Source organism: Bactrocera tryoni, unplaced genomic scaffold (assembly GCF_016617805.1).
Source record: "Bactrocera tryoni isolate S06 unplaced genomic scaffold, CSIRO_BtryS06_freeze2 scaffold_7, whole genome shotgun sequence".
Classification (NCBI taxonomy): domain Eukaryota; kingdom Metazoa; phylum Arthropoda; class Insecta; order Diptera; family Tephritidae; genus Bactrocera; species Bactrocera tryoni.
Window position 1 is genome coordinate 10,595,556 of NW_024396366.1, and position 15,511 is coordinate 10,611,066.

Genomic DNA, 15,511 nt, shown 5'->3' on the forward strand with positions numbered 1-15,511 from the left:
CTGGACCATTTTTTCACCAAGTATCTTTGCTAATATAGTCACACGTTTAGGAAATGAGTTCTTGAAGAATTTGTCGACTTCTCGAATGCACTGGCAACGTTTTCGATTAATCGTACTTTCACTGACTTTGAAATACTGATGTTGAGTTTGTGCGAAAAACACGGAGTCATGACAGCATTTTTTGCTTCTTTCCGAATTTCGTTGACTGCTCCGATATTTGACAGCATAACCGCACATCCATCAGTCCCTATCAAAGCGCATTTATCCATTCGGAGATTCATTTTCTTCATGTCTCCAAGAACAATCCCCCCGATGGCAGATCCACTTCAACAATTCTTCATCGGTTCGGTCATTTTTTCCAGCAGCCCTGTAAGCCATTAATCCATGTTCATCCTCGCTTTCTTCTAATTCTGTGCCCTCTGCGAGAGTATTCTTCGAAAGTTGACCGAATGCATCCAAAAAAGATACAAAGTCTTCTCGTATGCATGCTTCGCCAGAAGAAAACTCGACATATCTGAGTACAACGCTAATCTGTAACGAGAAATATTATTCTTCTGTAAATTTCTGTTTATTTTCTTGGGAACAACCACTATCCGATAGTTCAGACAATAGGCATCAATTATTATATTTTTTCGGAAATTCTACTTCTACGTAATTAATTGGCAGGATGAAAGTATTACCTGAGCTTTTCCCGACAGATCTGGAGATTCATCGATATCGATGAGACATATATGCCCTCAGATATATCGAACCTATGTCTATATGTTTTTTGTGGTTCGTGGTGTCAACTGACGCTAGGTGTCAACTGACACTAGGTGACACCACGAACTACGAAAAACATATAGACACGATGCCGCTTGAGACTATCGAACGCCCCATTAATTCGATATCTCCGCGGGCATATATGTCTCATACTGTACTCAAGACTTCGACTCTTTCTTAATTCAGAATTTAGTACTTCCGCTGTGAGTCGCCCAGAAAAGGGTTAAATAAGTTTAGACAGGTCATATAATGCAATTTATGATAGTATCTTGTTGTGATTTCCGTAGTGTATTTGGTGAGAAGAGTGTCACTGTTATATTTTCATTTTTTTATTGTAGAGAATATTTTTCTAGCAAACAAGTGAAATTTTCAGGTTTTGCGGTTCCAAGGGGGGGAAATTTCCCTCATTATACATATTAGCGAGCAAAATGTATTAAAAGTTGAACCCGTGGTAAAAACGCAGACATCAGCCATCTTTGTTTGTTTTCATTTGAACAATGTTGCCATCGCTCAATACGCATTTATGAATGTACATATAGTTTTGTACACATCTATGTTTTCAATTAGATTTTTTTATAATATAAAATATCAAAACTGAAAACAAACTATTAAAAAATAGTATATATATTTATAAATAATAGCATTCGACTCTGATTTTGAGTTATTTTAAGAAAATTTCAAACATATTGAAGACAACTTTTATAATTACTACAGTATATCGAGATTGGCGACCCTGCGTTGTGAGAGAGCAATCAGCTGACACGTTTCTACGGCAAAAATCCAAATGCCGTGGATTCCTACGGCATCTTACGGCAAAGAGAGAGGGTGTAGCGTTTTTCGCTGTTCACTTACATTGCGCGCCCATAAGATAGGTCGTATTAGCTGACACGGCCCACGGATCTACGTTTTTGGCTGTTTGCGCTATAAAGTGTGATGTTGTTGTCCGTCCTTTGGTAGCAACGAACATGTTCAATTTTCAACATTCTCCCGGGCGAAAAAATTAACTACAGTTTGTGGCCGTGTCATGTTCGTCATCTATATGACTATGCGCCTTCCTGTGTTGAATTAATGATAGTTTGCTTATAACTATTTCTGCAAATTCGTTACAAAGATATCCTGTCGACTTTTCCTCTTTCACATCGGACGACGCTATACCTTTGATGTGACGTTTCGGTTTTTTGCACTTTAGTATTCTCCTCTTCACTGCTTTCGTCTTTCGGTGATTGTTGTAAGTGTTTGGTTGGTAGACATCTCATCCGTTTCTTCTTCTTGGCTTTTGGATTCAGTACTGCATCTTTCGCTGTCATACCTCTATCGTCAGCGACTTTAATTGTCATGTCTTCATTTGGCGCTTCGTCAGGCGGGTCAAGATCCATGGATGCATCTGTAACAAGACAACCAGCCTTCCTACTTCCTCCGAAGTGAAGACTCTCCCGGGGAATAAAACGCCTCTTAAAGTCTTCTCTTCCCGTAGGTGATAAAATCTCTTATTTAAAATCATTATCCAAAAATTTAACTGTTACATTGATTTTATTTTCGTTCATTAAGGAGGTGCTTGTTTTAACCTCCTCTTTAGTTTTCTTCGTTTCAGCCAGGGTGCATGCATGCTGTTTGATCGCATTTAGTTATTGACTTATGATTAGCTACCATTGGGTCGTGCTCTTCCGTTGTGTCATCAACTTCAATATCTCTTTCTGTAAGATCTTTTATCTCATCTTTCTCGAAGGTTATGTCTTCTACGCGCAGCTTGCGTTCCTTCGATATGTCATCTACGCCAGGTTTCTCGAAGATTATATCTTCCACGCTCAGCTTGCCAAAGGTAACGTCTTCTACGCGAAGCTTACCTTCTTTCAACGTATATCTTCTAATATGTCATCAACGTAATGCTCTTCGAAACGTATATCTTCTACGCGCAGCTCATCTTTTCTATTTTTTAAATTGCTTTTTTCTTTCTTTAATCTTTTCAAAATGTAAGTGACCTCCCAAGATAGATCTTCTATCTCACCATTAAAATATGAATTTGTAATAGAGTGTCAATTCGTGGATATTTCTTTCCATGTTGCTCCATAAATTCTTGAGACGGTCTTCGTAAAATTCGATTTCAGTTTCGTCTCCAGCATTTATATTTATTTTTGCCTCTGCAATTGTAGATCGAATTCTTTCCGATCTTTTTTCAATTGCCTGCTCTATGAGGTCTATCATTTTATGAGTTGGGCTATTTCTTCCAGCCTTTATGGCCATCTCTTTGGAAATTATTTCCTTTTCGAGCTCCTGGATTTGCTTCCTATTATCTTCAGCTCTCCTCCATATATAATCTAGATTTATTTTCTCAAATCTAATATCTTCTACGCGCAGCTTCTCAAAAGTGATACCTTCTACGCGTAGAACGCCTTTCCTTTGTAACATGTCCGCAGTGTTCGACATTTTAACAATTTTTTTTTAATAAACTGTTTTTATTCTTAAAAAAAATCGTTTGAGGTAATTGTTTTGGTCGCCTGGTTGACCTTGCCGCTGAATATTTTTTTTAATAACAGTATTTACACAGCGTTTAGTTTCGTACTAAAACGGCTTATGTGATCATATATGTAAATATGCGGGAATATGGACCCGTCTTACAATTTCTTTACTAATTCGCCTGTGTAAATAACAGGGCTTTTATATTGCCTGTATACATACATATATAATAGGACTTTTACATATATTGCCTGTATTTTATTCATACAGGTCTTACAATTTTGGCTCGAGCTACTTATCCGGCTCGAAGGACCAAATGTTTGACTTTTAATATCAAACTGGTTGATTTGTATGATCAAACGTTAAAACTTAAATAAGATTTTTTAGATCCTTACCACTGGTGGGGGGGGCTCGGGAAATAAAGACCTTATTCAAGTGAGAAATATTTCATTCTAATTTTATTTTTAAATTTGTAAACCTTATATACTATTTTTGAGTTTTTAGTTATCTAATTAAATATATGTGTTTGTACTACACACCACATGGGGTTGTTTTCAACTATACAATGCAATACATGGGTGTATGTGTTATCATATAATTTATGCTGTATGGTTTGGGTTGTTTTCAAGTGCACATGTGAATTTGTAATCAATTGCCCAAACCTAAGTAAATATGTTTATCATATTTCTTGAGTGCATGCGTATTACATATTTAATGCATACGTGTCTCATATATGTATGTATGTTGCTTATAAATGCATATATTTTTATACTCTCGCAACAAAGTTGCTAAGGAGAGTATTATAGTTTTGTTCACATAACGGTTGTTTGTAAGTCCTAAAACTAAGAGTCAGATATAGGGTTATATATACCAAAGTGATCAGGGTGACGAGTAGAGTTGAAATCCGGATGTCTGTCTGTCTGTCCGTCCGTCCGTCCGTGCAAGCTGTAACTTGAGTAAAAATTGAGATATCATGATGAAATTTGGTACACGTATTTCTTGGCTCCATAAGAAGGCTAAGTTCGAAGATGGGCAAAATCGGCCCACTGCCACGCCCACAAAATGGCGAAAACCGAAAACCTTAAAAGTGTCATAACTAAGCCATAAATAAAGATATTAAAATGAAATTAGGCACAAATGACCGCATTAGGGAGGGGCATATTTGGACGTAATTTTTGTTGGAAAAGTGTATGTGGCCACGTCCCCTACTACTATAGCTATGACAACCACACTCTATAGAGTCGTTTCCTTCAGCCATTTCCATATACAGTTCAAAAATGAAAGAAATCGGATAATAATCAAGCCCACCTCCCATACAAAGGTTATGTTGAAAATCACTAAAAGTGCGTTAACCGACTAACAAAAAACGTCACAAACACTAAATTTACTGTTTTTTCGCTTAGTTGTAACATTTTGGCAAAAACGTAGTTTAACATAAAAAAAAACTACGTTTTTGCCAAAAAGTTACAACTAAGCGAAAAACCATCAAAATAGGGAAAAAAATTAAAAGGTCATAAAAAAACTGACAAATACGAACGCCAAACCCTTTGAGGGTTTTACTATACTGACCTAGTACCATCACCCTGACTTGGAATTTCTCACCCCCCAGACAATAATCCCAAAAATGTTCCACAGTGTAATCAATTGTTTGGCAACATTTATTTGTGGTATTTACTATATAAACATTATTTTTTGGTTAAAAGGTTTTACAAGGCTTATATATAATTAATATTGTTATACTTTGCATTATTTACAATACTAAACACATTAATTTACTAATTCTTAATATTCACACAATTTGTGCATTTGTAAGCTAATTTAAAAGTATTTTTTTAAATTGATTTAAAACTATTAGTATTGAGTAATTTTAATAAATCATAGAAATTCGGCTTTGACTGATTGGTCAAGTTTCATCTATGAGTCTTGCGTTTAGGGTTGCCGTAATGGATCCATTCCAGTCACAAACACGCAAAACTGAGTTATTTCTACTGCGTTCAAACAGCATTTAAACGTTTTGATATGGCTTAGTAACCAAATTATTTTATGGTAGTTCTAAATATAAAAAAAAATCTTTTTACGAAACACATACAAAAAAATTTTATATTTGTATAGGTGCTACCGCTTTCAACACATTTATGTCGTTTGTATAAGGAAATTTCAAATAGCGTTTGATACACACCTGTAATTAATCTTGCTTTGAAGTAGACAAAGTCCAGCACCCTCGGTGTTGAGAAATTCACCCGCGACTTTAATGAATACACATGTATACGTCTGGAATAATAATAGAATATTTAACTATTAAGTAATTGTTGTTAACTTACATTCTCCCACTTTATTGTAAATGGCATTAATATATTCTTCAAGTTTTGTTTTATCACCTTCAGGCATTGCTAAATCTTTTTTCACGCTTTCCGCCGACGGACTCGTCGCAATGCCCTGACTATTTGTGCCAATCATACCCATCAGAGAGCTGCAACGAGTACGATAAAATCAGAAAAAACAGTCGTGCCAAAAACACAATCAAATCAATTCAGTTCAGCATAGACAATTCGTAGCCGCCAGCGTCAACTGACCTGATGCAACACGAACAATCTGTTCTTCGGCAATCACGATCGTGTAAATGTATGGCTGGCTTCGGTTGCAATATATCATGTCAGTTCATAGCGTTGCGACGATTGTTTGAATTGATGTGAAACTTTGGGTAAACTATAAGTAAATCTACGAGTAAATTTATGGGTAAATCTATGAGTACAGCAAACAACAACAAATTGACTGGACTGATTTGAATTATGTCTGACAAAAAATGTATCAGCTTTGAAAATTTGCGCATGTTACAAATTTTCGAAGCGTAAACATTGGAAATTCCATCGAGAACGTACATAAATTTGTTGCATGTATGTACTCGCTGGAATTTCCATTATACATATAACATATGTATATACATACATACATGTGTATACAAACATATGTATTTGAAATAGAACAGTGCACTTGAGTAAATCAGTGTTCAGGGGATGATATACAAACCGAACGCTGTCGATCATTTCAATCATTGAAGCATGAGTTTGCATCACTTCGGGTATTTTCTGCTGATACGAACGTTCATAAAGAAATCAGGTATAAGCTGATCGCTAGTGATACAAAGTGACAGAACTGACAGAATCAGACAGAGTAAGTCCGCGATTACATGAAGCAACTTTTGTTGCTAATTCTCGGGCGATTCTCTTTTGCTGTCGCCCATTACCTTCACACGAGCAACTTGTGTTGCGCAACTCTGTTCGAGTTTTTTTCTCATTCTCTTTCACTTTACTTTAACCCATTGTCGTTTCTTTTTCCTTATAGGTATTTGGGCCACTCTATTACATATATTAATCAGCTCTGTCAATTAAGAAATACATTTTATTTATTAAAACAAAGATATATCACCCTTTTTACTACCGTTTATAATAAAATATTTGCAATTTACCGGACGCTCTTCAGACCAATTTACAATAATTGAGTTTTGTGAACGAAATGAAATAAATAAAAGAGAATGGTGAGTGCATCCGTACAACCAGAAGCGCGAACTGAGAATGCATTCGAGAAAATATCGAAATTTCACAAGGATGCAGGTGTCAACATTCGAATATTTACTGTATTTAATAAAACATCTAGTTTTTAAGCAAAATATAAACTACCGCAAAAGCATAACTCCTGCAAAAATATTAGTTATAACATTTTGCCTATAAAAAACAACGGTGCAGCTATAAGCAAAGAAAGGTGTTTTTCTGACTTGTTTTATCTGTTTCATTCGGGGTGGGTTGAGCCGTGGCTCAGCATGTATTGATCGACAACAAAGACGGCTGTGTCCCATTTGGTGTGCGTTGGCTGTATGAAAATGCATAAGGAGTTCGGCAACAGCTCTTCAAATAAGTCAAAGCTCGAACATGCGTTTTCGTTTCGTCTTGTTCGGTGTATGTTGTCACATATGAAGCTATGGGCAGTCAATGGCGGTAATTTTTAACGGATTCATTGTCAATATAGGCGTCTCATTCTTACACAAAAAACAATTTCGTATGATAAATGTTGCTACTCTTAAAATAGAGTTTTCCATTTCAAGACAAAAAGTTACGCATGGATATGTATTAGTATACGAGGTAAAACTTTACAAATGTGTTTGTGAATTGGGTAGCACCGTCTTGTAGGGTACAGTATCCAGAACGAAGCTACGCAAGGGTTACTCTCGATTTCCGCGGCAACTCGATCTCTTCGTCTGCAATGGGTGGTAGTATGATTCCATGTAGGCCTGTCACTGAGAGGGAGTCGCTGAAGTTGTTAATGTGAATGACGGTCAGTGCGTGGCTGAAGTTAGTTGCTTCCGAAGTCTGTTCGGCGTATTGCCTCACTGTGCAGGTGTTCTAGGGAAGACATCAAGAAGCATCCTGTTATAGTCCGGAGTCAAGTGTCATTATATGTCTGTAGCTTTCTCGTAGGCGTAGTTAAGGACCCGCGGTCGATCGACTTATATGTTGTCAACAATGTGTCGTGTGAGAAGCACAGGCTGTGGAATGTTACACCTAAAATCTTATGGTTACTGACATTCGGAATTTTAACGCCATCGACTTCAATTTTAAGGTCAAGTCCTTACTCCTGTGGATTTAGTTTTCGTTTGCCATTGATTTAATTGTCCCACGTAATTATCTTGCAATCATCAGCGTACGAGGTGAGGGCAGTTGAGGGAGTTTCGAGTTGTGTGATTGACTGTGTCCAAGGCAAGTCCAATGGTACGAGGATGCTTCTCTCGCTTGTGGGTGGTTTTTGGTTGACGCCATGAACTATCTGGGCGTTTATAACGCTAAGCGCTGTAGTGGTACTGTGCACTTTTCGGAAACCATGCTGGTGGTTTGCAAGACTCAGGTTATGCGTGAAGATCGGAAGTAGCGAGGCCTCAAGGTTGGCGGATTTCCCAAGTTTTAGTAGTGGGACCACTCTTCCGATTTTCCACACATCGGGTATTTAAAGAGCGGTCAGCGGCAAGACCTTGGTGAGGTAGCTTACTTCCGGCGAGCCTAAGTGCTTTAGCATCAGCATGTTACTCCCTTCAGAGCCATTGGATTGGAAGATTTTGCCTTTTTGATGACATTCTGAACCTTTTCGTTTCATTTCTTGATTGAAATTATTATATGGGAAGTAGGCGTGGTTGTGCCCATTTTCGCATTCTGACATGGGAATATGAAAAGAATGTCACGTACTAAATTTTGTTGAAATCGGTCGGATGGGTTCCGAGATATGTGATTTCACCAAAAAATTGGGCGGTGCCACCCCCATTATTCAAGTTTTACCCTGGCTCCTATAAAGCCCTATCATACTATATCTCTATCTATCTATTTAGTTATAGATTTATCGCGCTTATAGTTGTGTTTTAAACCGCACCGTTATATGGGGAGTGAGCGGTAGGAGCTCTTATAATATTTGAGCTTGGAAAATTTGGTTGTAGCTTTAGGGGCATTTTTTGCCCACAGGTGCTCCTTGGTACTGTGATCGCCAGTGCGAAATTATAGTTCTATATATTAATTTAGTGCTTAGTCATGACACATTATAGGTATAACGTGACAGTGGTCCGGTTACGCCCATCTATCAACTCGTATTTTTTTTTTGTACAAAGGAACTCGTATAACATTCATTAAGATATCTTAATTTTTGCTTAAACTCCAGCTTGCACGGACTGACGGATAGACAAACCGACAGTCAGGCGGATTTCAACTCGTCATCCTGATTACTTATACATATCTATACATAACCTTGTATCTATCTCGCTGCAAGAGTATAAAAACAACAAAAAAGATAAAAAAGCAAGAATTTTGCTATTATAAAGAGGTTGTCTTAAGCTAATATTTATCAGGTTTGCATGGATTGGAAGCCTTCCATTATGAAAACCGTTATCACATTTCTGAAGCTAGAGAAACTGGTAGGGGCCATTTAATAAATTTACATTAACCGCAAGATATGGTTTCTTCTGCTTTCAGCTCGTCTTCAATAATAATCGTTGCAGATAACTTAACTTAAGACATACATTTTTGATAATTATAGTGATGTATTTCGGTTTTTATATATGTTGCTTGAGGAAGAATGTGAGTGAAGTCGGCGAGATCTCAAAATTCACCGAAAATCACTGAGTGATAAGAGTTCAAGTACAGTTCAAGAATCCACAAAAATTCATAATTAAATTTTATTAAAATTATTTTTCTAAAAGGGTTTTCTTTCAGAGATACGGATTTCCAGGCGCGATTTTATGTGTAGACGGGACACATATTAAAATCGTTGCTCCAACTAAAGATTAGTTTCTCTATTATAACCCCAAAGAATACTTTCGTATCAATGCCATGATTGTAAGTTTGGTGACAAATTCTCATTTCAAACACCTTAATCAATATTTTGCAAATATGTGACAATAAAATTAAAAAAAAAAATACTTTATGCGAATGCTCAGTATTCTGTCAGCAATCACGACTCCTGCATAAGGAATGTCAGCAATGCTCGTTATTTTTATGAGAAAAATTACCTTGATGGTGAACGAAACACTTGGCTTTTGGGTATTATAATACATACATATATTTTACATAAATTCCCAAAACGCTTTACAAATTGTCAAACATCAATATATTTGTACAGGAGATGCTAAATATGCCTTAGAACCATGGTTAATTAATCACATCATTCCGTACCCCTCTCACAGAGAGGATAGAAGAGAAATATAATAAAATACATGCAAAAGCGAGAAATATTGTCGAAAAAACAATAGGTGTTTTTAAAAATCGATTAAGAAGTCTTCTGGGTGCTCGTGAGCTTCACTACGAGCCATGGAAGGCATCTCAAATCGTTAATGTTGCGGCAGCGTTACATAGCGTTGATATTCACTATATTTTTACAGAAAATAATGAAATTTTTTCATCAACTTATAATGATGCAGCTTCACAAATCAGAGAAGCTACATATATTGTGTATGTAAATGTTGCACATATAGCTCCTCTGATTTGTGAAGTTGCATGATTATAAGTTGATGAAAAAATATCATTCCGGGGTGTTGTGAAATCCAAGACAGAATTGCAAACCAATTCTGATTTACAATGGTGTCACAGAATCTGTTTCATCTTTTCGAACATACGCAGAATCAATATTCGAATTAGCTGTTTATTAATGTGTCAAAACTTGCAAATGAATACATTTGGAAGCAATCCTTTTAAAGTTTTTAATAAGTTCCGAATTAAAAGAAGATTTTACGAGATAACATTTATCGAATGAATAAATCAATAATAAAGACATTTCGTGTTTTATACTTATGTTTTTCGCTATAGAAATAAAGATAAATATATTCGAAATAATAAAATAACTTGATTTCTTAACTTACATTTCAAATCTGTTAGCGATTATCTTCTAGCTTTGTCTCTGATATAGTCGTTTTGCTTTTCAAATGCTCTACCTAATCCTACTTATTGAGAACCTTTTTCTGTAGTTTTTTTTAAGTAATTCGGCTGTACATGTTTCGGGTGGCCTAGAAGTACGTCTAGGCAGTGCTGGACTGTCGGCATTGATACGTCGGCCTCTGTCTCATTGCCAACGTCGGCTGCCATAGGTAAGCTCATGCTCACTGTGTTTTTAATTCCACTTGTACTCGTCTCTAATGCCGCTAGTGAAGTGGTGCTGCTTATTTCTGCAGCCACAAGTAGCTGACTCCTTTTTATTCTCAACCAATTTTCTCTTTATGTATGCCTTCCAGTCCAGCCATACCTAATAAAAAATAAGTCAAACAAGCTTTAAATTATCCTGTTACAACAATAAAAACTACTCTATTATACCAAAAACCTGTCGCTTCTTCTTTAGGGCACTTGGTAAAACTCTGCGCCATTTCTGATTTTTGCTGTAACAGCTCAATCATTAGTCCATATTGCTGCTAGGTGGTAATTATCTAGACCTGCGGAAATCGCATTAAAGATTATTTTACTGGTAATAAATATGTTATGGTTTGAATTCAATAAAAACTATCATTTTCCTTTTTTAAAATTATTTCTCCGCTAGCAAAAAACTTGTCTTAAACTAGTTGTCTAGCTGTTTGATTGATTATTAGATAGAGAGGTGTGAGTTCTATTATGACCTCTGCGACAACCGTCGGGCACGAGCGTATTGCTACCGATTTTCAAACAGCCGGTTCTACGATACCGAAATTGTCCCGGATTTTATGCTGGGTCTGGCGGCACAGGGATTTCAACTCGGAGATTAGACAACTGGTAAAAAAAACAAATGCGGATGTATTGGGTAGAGAACCTGAGTAAGCAAGTTTTGAAATACTGTCAAATCCCTTTCCAATCCGAAGAGACAAGACGTTGTTATGCTGATGTTAGAACACCTTGGCTCGGCGGGATTAAGCTACCTTACCAAAGTCCTCAATTTGTCACTGACCACCCTTCACATACCCGATGTGTGAAAAATCAAGTGTGGTACAACTACTGAAACCTGGGAAGCCTGCGCTAGTCTTATTGCTCGATAACTATCCTTTCCTCAGTATAGAAAATACTTTAGGCGTTGGTACTCCCGACCTTCATACACCACCTGAGCTAAACACTAGTACGAATTCCGCAAAGCGTCATAAACGCTCATATAGCTCGTGGCCTCGACCAGAAACCGCTCTGTAAGAGAACTGTCCTTGTAGCGTTGGACTTGTCGAAGGCCTTTGACACAGTCAACCATACATCGAACAAATCACGCTTCCTTCAGGATTTAAGAGGTGAATCGTGAACTATACGAGCGATTGACAATCATCGATATTATTTCGAGGTGAACAATCAAAGTTAAGGAGAATTAAACATCGTGTTTCGCAGTCTCCCAGCTACTGTTTAATCACTACATTTCGAAACTCCTTCAACCATCAGAAGAAATCTCCATAACCTCATACGCAGATGATTGTACGATAATGCGCCGGGCAATGGAATTGTGGCAAAAGTGAATGCCTATTTCCCAGAACTTTCTCGCTTCCTCAGTGCTATTAGCCTAAAACTTTCCTATGCTAAATCCACGGCTATCCTATTCACGAACCAAACGAAGGAGTATAGACTATAATTTAACATTTCCGTTGATGGAATCAGAATTCCGACGGTAAACCAGAATATACCCCTAAATACCAAACGATTTGAATCCTACCAAAATCTGCAATGTTTTCGAGATCCATTCCACCGTTCCATATGTAACGATCGGTTTCACGATCTTGGTGTATAGTGCGGCTTCAGGATTTACCAGATTGCGTACCATATAGACAAAGGCAAATAAGGGTACATTTTTCAGTAGTGTAATAGAGAAGGTTGATTCGTGAACTGGAAACATCCTCTTCCAGTTTTCGAATATACCGGCTGATAGCTGTATACACAATGTCAAGAAAGTATCGGGAATTTTTCATTTCCCACAACTGTCCTTAACTATGATGCCAAAAATAAGCGCGATCAGTGTGTTTACAGCAGCTGTTTAAGTCAGTCGACCTTATTAAGGACAGTCTTACCAACCCAGGAAAAAAAGTTACCTGTCTTCCATGTAAGCGGGAGATTTAAATGAATAATTCTCGATACTCTCTACGGGGTGTATTTATAGGTATCGGTGACTTATGAATTATTTTGTATACATGTATGGTTCATAATTTTGACAATTTAAATCATGAAATTTTTGGATTATAAAAAATATTATACAGTGCATATAAATGGAAAACCTCTATCAGTTTGCTGATTATCGAAATTAATCAAACAATATTCTAAACACTAATATCTATACATAATAAAATTTCGTCACCTTATTAGTATAAAATGTGCATAATATTTGTGCATATATACATATATTATTTAATAATTAATTATATAATTACTTTCAGCGTACAAATTTTATAAAAAATCGGATAGTAATACTTCGAGGATGTTATTTCGTTTTTCCCTTATCCATCTACCATTATTGATGTTGCTATTCTTATTGAATAAAAAACGATGGCTTATAACAGAAAATAAAAGTTGTGTTCCTGAGTTGCATATGAGTGAATTTGGATGTGTAAATTCTATGAGTGGACAATCGGCTAAATCAAAACTAATTATGTAAATCGAAAAGTAAAAATAATGTAAATATAGTAATAAACATTAATGTGATGTAAATAAATTATTTTATGAATTATTTCTTTAAAAATGGAATAAGATACACATGTTGCTAGGAAAATTCAAGTTTAATAAACCTCAGCCCTTCCTTAAATTCATATAGCCAACTACCTACATTGCAAAAGTTTGAACCCTACGAGTAAGAGTCGTTCTGAACTATGGACTTGTGCAGGGGTCGAATCGTTACATCCGTGCACGGATCGGCAAACATTCGAAAGAAAATTACGTAATACGTCAATCGTATGCGGGTATAGGCATTATGAGATAAGAAAGCCAACGGATCGTAATGTATTTGCAATTCACAATAGTTTTTAAATTCCACATTGCTTGGGATCGTATCTTTAGGTCACAATAGATGTGGAACTGTCAAAACTGTTGCAAAATTTTCAATAAACTAACAAAAGCTAATTAAATATCAAAATGGATCCGACTTTGTTTTTTTATTTGAGCTTTACTAAAATTGATGGGGATGAAATATAGCAATAGCGTAGGTATAAAATAAACAAATTATGAACCCTCATTAACAAAATTTTCTTTGCAGATGTATCGTTGAACAAAGCATTGGAATCTTAAAAAGACGTTGGAGAATTTTAGGATATGGTAAGAGAAGAAGATATCATCCCACAAAAGTGGAAGATTGGGTAACGTTTGTGCGGCATTTCGTAACATCTGCATAAAATTTAAAATACGTTATGACCCTCAAAATTGCGATTCTGATCACACTAAAGAAATAGACACCGGGGTAGCCATAAGAGAACAAATAAAGTATTCTTTAATAAATTTAATTTGAAAATGTATATCTCTTTAACCTTGTAAATATCTTTTTTAATGTAAACTGAAATACAAAAATTTTGTTCATATAAATTCATTTTTTTTTTTTATTTTTAATGCGATATTCCATTCATTGGTTTATTGTTTTTGTTCATTATTACTCAAATTTCACTCGGGGAACGCCGCGGTAAAGCTATTGCATAGCATTTTGTATCAACTTATGTAATTATAATTATTTATTTATTTTATTCATGCATTATTTCTTTTTCTTTGATATTAATTCAAGTTACACTTTTAGAGCGTGGTGACCGATAAGAAAACAAATTTTTCTATTATTAAATAAATAATAAGTTAATATTGTTTAAAATATTTTTATTACTTTACAATACATGTGGGTTTTATTATCTTACAGTAGCTGTTGGTTATTCAGGAATATTTATCATTGAAACTATAGGTTTATGATAACTAAAATAAGAAACATAAGTTTGCGACTTAATATCCTCTAAATACCTATAAAATACCTCGTCAATGGTGGTCCCATATTTTTTTTGTGGACTCTTGTGGATCATTATTCATTTTCAAATTCAATGTTTTTGATAGAAAAGTTGTCAACCGCTCTGATTTTTTATCAGCGAAGTTAATGTTGAAATCGCCAGCCAAGATAAGTGGAAATTTATTACCATTTGTACCAAGTATTTCCGACCCTTCTTCAGTGTACTCCAGTAAAGTGCGATGAATAAAATGCTCTACCTCGTCCAATTTTGGATTCGGAGAAATGTAAATTGCTACCATAACTATTTGTAGGCCATTTGTAAGTCAACATCAACATCGCTAACGCGTGCAATATTGATTTCAATATTCGGAGTTATAATATTAGTAATATTATTTTCATTAAGCAAATAGCTACCCCACCTTTTGAAACAGTATCTCGTTTGAACTGAACAATACAATTAAAATTAGGTATTTCAATCGGATTATCATACGTAATGCAAGTTTCGGTAAGAAGTAACACATTTGTTTGTCTCGTAACTGAAGCTTGTAAATCGTATTTATGACTATTTAGACTTTGGCAGTTGAAAGCCATTATTGAAATGCCAAAATTATGCAAATTGGGTTGGGAATAAGTGAAATCTTAAATTTAATAAACTTATACTAGCAAAAATCAAAGTATCATTGCTCATTTTAAATAGTCCAAAAATATGAATTCTTATTTTTCCCATAAATACGTTTGTAAAAAAAAGGATCGTAATGCTTTTCCTCATAAAAGATTTAAACAGTTTAAGAGCTCAAAACATGCGTTACATCAGCTACCTACCCGACGGCATTTCGCAATGTGATAAAATAAATTTTTCAAGAGCTCAACG

At 35.7% G+C, this 15,511-nt stretch overlaps 1 protein-coding gene across 5 annotated transcripts in view; it reads left to right on the forward strand.

The window, feature by feature from the left end:
• The window catches only part of LOC120781384 (protoheme IX farnesyltransferase, mitochondrial), a 54,263-nt gene that overhangs the window by 18,324 nt on the left and 20,428 nt on the right, over positions 1–15,511 (forward strand). For 2 of the 5 annotated variants that reach the window (XM_040113589.1, XM_040113590.1), the window contains exon 4: positions 13,106–13,380. The exons of 2 other annotated variants lie outside the window; for them this stretch is intronic. In XM_040113589.1, coding sequence (XP_039969523.1) covers positions 13,106–13,323 — 218 coding nt within the window. In that variant the 3' untranslated portion in view covers positions 13,324–13,380. Of the gene's footprint in view, positions 1–13,105; positions 13,381–13,917; positions 14,139–15,511 lie in introns of those variants that run through there. One more of the 5 variants, XM_040113592.1, reaches the window with a different exon arrangement.